General features: G+C 45.1%; 2 protein-coding genes across 8 annotated transcripts in view; one reads left to right on the forward strand and one right to left on the reverse strand.

Annotated features, from left to right (window-relative positions):
- LOC105893717 (SEC14-like protein 1) overlaps window positions 1–7500 on the forward strand; it is a 436978-nt gene that overhangs the window by 236456 nt on the left and 193022 nt on the right. The gene's annotated exons all lie outside the window — the stretch shown is intronic.
- LOC105902233 (inhibitor of nuclear factor kappa-B kinase subunit alpha-like) overlaps window positions 4310–7500 on the reverse strand; it is a 39684-nt gene continuing 36493 nt past the window's right edge. The window contains exons 13-15 of the mRNA XM_031561492.2: window positions 7462–7500; window positions 6773–6872; window positions 4310–5753 (exon numbers count right to left, since the gene is read on the reverse strand). The exon at window positions 7462–7500 is cut by the window's right edge and continues 89 nt beyond it. Coding sequence (XP_031417352.1) covers window positions 5682–5753; window positions 6773–6872; window positions 7462–7500 — 211 coding nt within the window. The 3' untranslated portion in view covers window positions 4310–5681. The remainder of the gene's footprint in view (window positions 5754–6772; window positions 6873–7461) is intronic.

Raw genomic sequence — 7500 nt, forward strand, 5'->3', positions numbered from 1 at the left:
ACAGACAGACAGACAGACAGACAGACAGACAGACAGACAGACAGATGGATAGACAGATGGATAGATAAATAGGTAGGATAAAGAGAGGGAGATGAAAGAGAAATGAAAGATGAAAGAGAGAGAGATAAGAGAGAGAACCCTGTGTTTGTACGAAGCGAGAAAGACTGACCGTGAGCATGAGGAGCGCACACAAAGTCTAAATGAAGGAACGATACAACAGCCTCTCAGTTCAATGTTTATTAGGGGATTTTGGGGGTTTGGTGGTTTGGAGATTAACTACAGCAGTAAGAGGAAGGGGATGCTCTGGACCCACGGACTCTGATCCTGATCCTGGAAGCATCCTCTGTAGGCCGTCACACTGGGTGAAAACCATGATCCCAGGGGAAACCTAGTTTCTGACACACTCCAGCAGGAGTGTGTGTGTGTGTGTGTGTGTGTGTGTGTGTGTATGTGGTCAGTGTGTGTGTGTGGTCAGTGTGTGTGTGGTCAGTGTGTGTGTGGTCAGTGTGTGTGTATGTGTGTGTGGTGTGTGTGTGTATAAGGAGCAGCATCAGGGGACTGGACATGACTTTGACACATTGTGACGAGACTGCGCAGTTAATCTGCAGATAATCTGATGCAACTGTCAATTGAAATGCCATCGAGAGAAGCATTGAGAACACGTCTTAGACCCACCACCCACTACTACTACAGAAGAGCCCAGTCATCTCTGCATCGTGTTTCGGTTTGATTCTGAGCCACAACTTTAAACTCTGCCCCCCCTTCATGAAGTCTTGCATTGGATCATGATGTTTGAACACACTCCACAAACTAATAGTTCAACCCCTACATGCTTGGCTGCGTATAACTACTACCGGAGAAGCCGGACATCCATGGTATGCTAATTCTGTGCGTGTGTACAGGGTCTTGAAGGTGTCATGTCTGGCATGAACCCGCAGATGGTAACATGTCCTGGGTCCTAAAATAAATTAAAAAATCACTCAATGATTTATCAGAGACGGAATAGACCAACATTCTTTTTGTAACATGTACCCTCCAATAATAACATATTTGATTGACAGATATAAGAACATCAAGTTATTTGTAGTCCTCGTAGCGGGTCCAAGTATTAAAGTCATACGCGTGCCACGACCTAAAGAGCAAACCCTTGTGAGAAAATATAATATATCTCTGACCGAAGACCTCTGAATCTCATCTCAGCATGTCTGTCCATCTCCTGTCTGTGTCCAGTGTTTTTCCCTGGGTCTCCACGGTTACCCTGAGGGCAGGTAAGGCAGGGCATTGTGGTAGTTGTAGTCCGGGCAGACCTTCTGGACGAGCCGGTAGTCGGTGCTGTAGAAGGAGATGTAGATGCAGATGGCCCTTAGTGGCCGTGAGCAGAGCCAGGAGATGTGACCCTGGGTCTGCTGCTGCAGGCACGTCTTGGACGGGTCGTAGTTGCACGGCAAGGTGCGCTTGCTCCGCTCCGCCTTCTCGTAGTCCACGCGGCACGTGAACGTCTTGGAGTCCTTGGGATAGACCACGCTCTGGCGCTCCAGGTCGAACTCCAGGGCCTTGCCGGGCGGCACCAGGCTCACGGAGACGTTGCCCTCGCCCGTGGAGTTGTGGCGGAAGTAGACGCTGAAGGTGCCGTTGAGGTGGTCCACCAGCTTGCCCGTCACCAGCAGGTTGAGCCGCACCGTCTTGATGTTGGAGTAGAAGTCGCCCCAGCCGAACATGTTCTGGAACTTTCCGCTCTTCATGAAAGGGTGCCGTTTGGCACGTGCCGAGGGACCGTGGTTTGTACTCCGGTGCTTTGGTGACTGTGGATCCTGCCTGGCCGGGCTTTTGGAGGGGTCAAGGGGTAAGCTGTGAGAAGACTTTCCGTGGAACCTCTTGGAACCTTCCGTGGGCTTAAGGGGAGCGGCTCCCTCCACATGCCCATTGCCAGGTGACCTAGGCTGGCCGTGAGACTCCTCACTGTTAGCCTCCCCACGTCCAAGACCCATCTGGAGGAAGGAACACAGGGAGGTTTGAGGATCAACAATATGAGTGGAACGGTGTAAACATGAAGAGTGCATTACAAATAAAATAAATAATTATTATTATTATTATGAGTGGAGCATAATGGCAAAGCGCTGAGTGAGAGAGAGAGAGAGAGAAAGAGAGAGACAGAGAGAGGAGGTGAGACTGCTGTGAAAACTAGAGAGAGAGAAAGAGAGAGGAGGTGACACTGCTGAAACGTATAGACACCAGGGTAAAGATAGAATTGTGAGAAAAAAAGATTTGATACATGTCTATACAGCATAGTTTAGAGGTTTGTCCCCTGTGGCCTGTTTCAGCCATACAAAACTCATGTTATGTATGGTCGTGTGAACAGACAGTTAACCAGTCAAAAAAATGTTTTTTTTTTTACCATTTCTGTAAATAAACTCCTTACACCAGTCACTGACGAGAGAGTCAGAGCTATTTCAACTCATACTGATAACATCTTGCATTACATTTTAAACAGAGAACCCATGGAAGGACAACTAAAGGCTTGTGGGATTAGTGACGTTTTTTTTGCCGTCAGTAAACTAGTGCTTCTGCTTGGCATTGAGCTTCTGTTACGCTCCTAACGCTTAAGGGTCCAGCGCAGGGCAGAAACCAATTACTCCCGTTAGCAGGTGATAATGACTGATGGTTTTAATTTAATTCATGGCGGCTCAAACGGAACCGGGACTCAGTCTGACGGTCTTTAATAGGGTCTGGTGATTCCTGGCGGTCGTTTCTCTCACGGGGGAAAAGTCTGTCTTTGTTGCCCAGTCAAGGCGGACTCTCCTTTCCTGACAGCTTGCTGTCACCAGTGGAGGTCTAGGAGATTTATGACTCTCTGAGTCCCTAAACCCAGTCACAAAAAAATCCCAGTATGTAACGTGGCTAAGACCAGCTAAAGTCGTTATTTCTCACTTTTTTTCTAATCAATATTCTAGGCAAAACGACAAACTGTCAAATTAGAACTCCATTTCATGACTGCAAAATCAAAGCTTGTTGAAGGGATTGGTTGTCTGCAATTCCCTACAGTGACGTGCGTTGTTAAAGGACATGCCATTCCTCACGGCTTACTAACACTGTCCCATAGGACCCGCCATAGGTCATTCCTCAGCAGACACCCGGACATCAACTTTGTGATCTCTCTGCTTTCTCACACTATCTGCATTTACAATGTAATTTGGGGAAATGGAACGTCGCAAGCCTAAATAGGAAGATTTTTCAGACGGTTGTGGGTTGCGATTCTGTAGGTGACATGCTGGAGCCAATTAACAGAATCTCACCACTTCTCGGTTCTTTTTTACACAGTCGCATGTGCAACAGAATGACAAAGTCTCAAGATCAAGTGTATTTGTGGTCTGGGATCTCCCTCTACAGACAGAGTTACAAAGTCGTTGCATAGATAAATATGAATAAATCTATACATTTAACAATAGCGTCATCGTATCTGCTTTCTTACCAGACATGCTGTCCCGTGGAGAAGCAGCAGCGCAAGTCCGTCACGGCAGCGCATCTCTCCCGTTCCAATGTGAACCTTTCTCCCCTGAAACGAACGTTTCAATTTCAGGAAGAACCCAAATATTCTCAAAAACCCGGTTTAATCTCACGGGACTCCCGCATACTTAGTCCAGTCTAGAAATAAAAAAAAATACATAGAAACAAATCAAGACTTGTCAGTTAATAAGCACCAAACGTTTATCATTGTCTTTAACGGGACGATCACGCCGCAGGGGTCCGGGTGACTGCGCTTAGACATCCCACGTGGCTCACACCTGGGGGCGCTCCGCGCGACTCCTCTCCAAGCGCGTGTTCGCTACTCCGCGTGTTCAAGACATGCGCTCCAGCCTCTCTTCGTCCGTCCGACCTCCCACCCACCAACCCCCGCCTCCTCTCCAACGAATCCCCCCATTCGACCTCCTGTCGGCTCCACTGATATCTTTTAATTCAGACGTGCACTGATCAACAGTTGGTTGTGCTTCAGTGATTCACCCTGCTGATGAACAGTTGATTTTTAACTGACATGGGTCACATATTAGTATTGTTTTTTCGTTCTTACTCAGAATGGAGCACAATGCCATGCACTCAAGGACAGCTTTTGGTAATGACTCTATATTATCTGAGAGGTGCACTGTATGCCGCTTTAACGCAAAGGAAATAATGCACAAGCAGTCCTTCTTTCTAATGTGAACAGCAATGCCACCCCGTGGCGGATTCTAGATGGCTTGTTACAGAGGACAGAACAGAACAAGTCATTCATTTATCCACTTAACAACAAATAATAAACAACAAATAATCAACGTGAAGTGAAGTCAACCGTTTATTGTTACAGCTGCTGGTTGTATGATCAGACGAACAGACAGAATATCTTGCACAGAAGAGAAGTGTAATTTATCCATACAAAAAGAAGCGGTTCCCCTGTTCAGTATCTTGCTAACCTAAGACAAGTCAGGACAGACACCAAATAAACGAAAGGGCCTGGTGTAAACAGAACAATGACAAATGAAAACGATAATAGTGACGCCAATATTTCTTGTCTGTAAATATGGCGAATTTCATTACTTTGTTACATACATCATGTATTACACGGACAAAATATTCTGTAATTATACAGAAATTAATAACATTCCTTACATTGATCAGTCCCTCCAGGTTTTCACGATTTATTTTGTGAGATTTTGTGGTTGCGATTTTCAAAAAATGAGCAAGAAATCCAGTTATACGCTACTAGAAAACAAATTAATGTTGGGACACCCTGCAAAGAGACACCATTTAGTGTGTTGGCAAGCTTATATTAGTGCCAACTGGGCTGTTGGTGGTGTTTGCAAGGTTTTTGCATGCCTTTTAGGTAGTTAGCTTGCTAGTTTTGGAACATAACTACTTATTGCTGCTTTAATATTCAGAATAGCAACACAGTTTAACGAAAACTGAACAGAGACCATGATTACTCCACATTTATTGACCAATCCTGCCCTTACTTCGCCAATATTCAACTCACTCAAAATTACCCACTGCATGAATTTAGAAACGAGTTTTTGCTCTGAAATGCCATCTCCGCGTAAGAAGAACGAACGGCTGAATAAACAGTTGGATGCAACTCACAGAATCGCGAAAAAGCAGAGGGACTGATTGATACAGTGTATCCACTGGATTGCACAACGACACTCTTAAGAGTTACAAAGAAATCATTTCCACAATGAAAAATTCCATGCAAATGATTTTTTCCACCATATTACACATAGAATACTAATAATAGAATGTTAAATAAGAAAAACATATCACACCTTATTTTAATTGTGTGTTATGTGATAGCCATGTGATAGTTTGTTGACAAACATGGCCAATAAACTTTTAACATAATTATCAACTAAGTCCAACCCTCCACTATAAGTTAATTATTCGGAAACTAACCCCCAACTATATAACCGCCCCTAATCTCAACTACTCAAACTATATGCTAACTATATCCTACTGTAAACAGAGTGTAAACATTTTCTTTGTTGAAAACAAAATAACAACACACTAAGTGGTCTCTACGGCCTATGTGATGTCCGACAGACAGATAACTATAAACAGTACTTTCCGGAAATGTGAATAAGTCCATTCTTAGTAGTGTATTAGATGCTAGATGTTCACAGAGCAGGTTCATCACCATAGGGTGAGATGGCAGGCAGCTACACATTCTGTAGTGTCTGCTGCTTCTTCTTGCATAGGGGGTCATGCTGGATCCAACTCCAGTCGTCCTCCTGTATCAAAACGAGTACAATTCAGGTTTGTTATAAGCAGAGACCAGGGTGCACTCTAGGTCACGCACCAAATTTACCGCAGGTCAAATCAGTGACGTTCATTCAACTAGCAGACATGGTTAGCCAAACAACTCTTAAGTACGGTGGACGTATACACTACATTTAGATCAGAATGTGATTGGGTACTCACTGGGTAGTGAACTCCTTAACCTTCGTGTTGCTAGCACCTTGCTCTAGTATAACCTTCGTGGTGTTGTTAGCACCTTGTGCTACCAGCTGAGTGACAGGCGCTATACTGGAGTTACAGAGTTGTAGGGCCAAGACCACCTCCAACGACTGTATGCAGCCCTAACCCTGACCCTGCTGTATCCACTCGCCACCAGTTATAAGGACATCTCTCATCTCTGTCTCTCACCCCATCTCCTGCTTCCTCTCAATCTATCTTTGCATGTCCACTGGCTCCTACTCCCCCAGGCCCTGTATTTAAACGCCTCACTGTAAACACACAGTACCAGTCAAAAGTTTAGACACACCTTCTCATTTTTTGAGAAGATTTTTCTTTTATTATTTTCTACATGGTAGATACAACTTTTTTTGTTTAGTACATCATTCCATATGTGTTCTTTCGTAGTTTAAATGTCTTCAGTATAAATCTACAATGTAGAAAATAATAAAAGTAAAGAAAACACTTCTCAAAAAAATGTAAGGTGTGTCCAAACTTTTGACTGGTACTGTAACATACAGTACATGTGCCCTGATTGCTGACCCTAATCGTGGGGGACCTCCTCCCCATCAGGCTGTGTTTAAGCTCTCCAGGGTCAGGATACGTGCACATTATCCCTGGGGGGTCTACCCACCACAATGCTGTGGGCCTGGGGGGTCCACTCACCACGATGCTGTGGGCCTGGGGGGGTCAACTCACCACGATGCTGTGGGCCTGGGGGGGTCAACTCACCACAATGCTGTGGGCCTGGGGGGTCAACTCACCACAATGCTGTGGGCCTGGGGGGTCTACTCACCACAATGCTGTGGGCCTGGTGGTCCTCTGCCTCCTGCAGCAGGCTGCTGAACCGGGCCAGCCTACTCTGGTTCTCCTGCAGGAGCCTGGCCGTGGAGTCACTGACACGGAGGAGAGAGGACACACACACACACACACACACACACACACACATAAACACACACACACACACACACACACACACACACACACACACACACACACACACACGGAGGAGAGAGGAGTCACTGACACGGAGGAGAGAGGAGTTATTGTGTTGTATTGGGTTGGCCTTATTTCATCTGTGTGTGTGTGTGTTGGAAATCAGCGGCATTCAGAACACAAACCCACAATGATAAATATGCAAATATGTTTTTCACCATATTACATAGGATACTGTTAAATAAGAAGAACAATGTATAATATCTTATTTGAATGGTCCATTATGTGATAGCTATTCATTGTTGACAAACAAATATGCAACAAATTTCTAACATAATTGTCAACTAAGCACCCCAGCTATAACCTGACCTAATCTCAAATCTAAAACTATTTGTATCTCCTATATATTATCAATTGCTGAATGAATGATATGATACAACAGATTTGTAATATATAGAGTGTATACAATGACATAGCATATACATCTCTGGCGCCCGCACCTGGCAGTGTTGAGGTTGCATGGAGCGGTAAATGACGGCAGGCCCTTACCTGGGGCTGGGGAGGGTCACCGGGGGGTGGGCGGCACTG

The sequence above is a fragment of the Clupea harengus genome, chromosome 23 (genome assembly GCF_900700415.2).
Source record: "Clupea harengus chromosome 23, Ch_v2.0.2, whole genome shotgun sequence".
In the NCBI taxonomy this organism is placed as follows: domain Eukaryota; kingdom Metazoa; phylum Chordata; class Actinopteri; order Clupeiformes; family Clupeidae; genus Clupea; species Clupea harengus.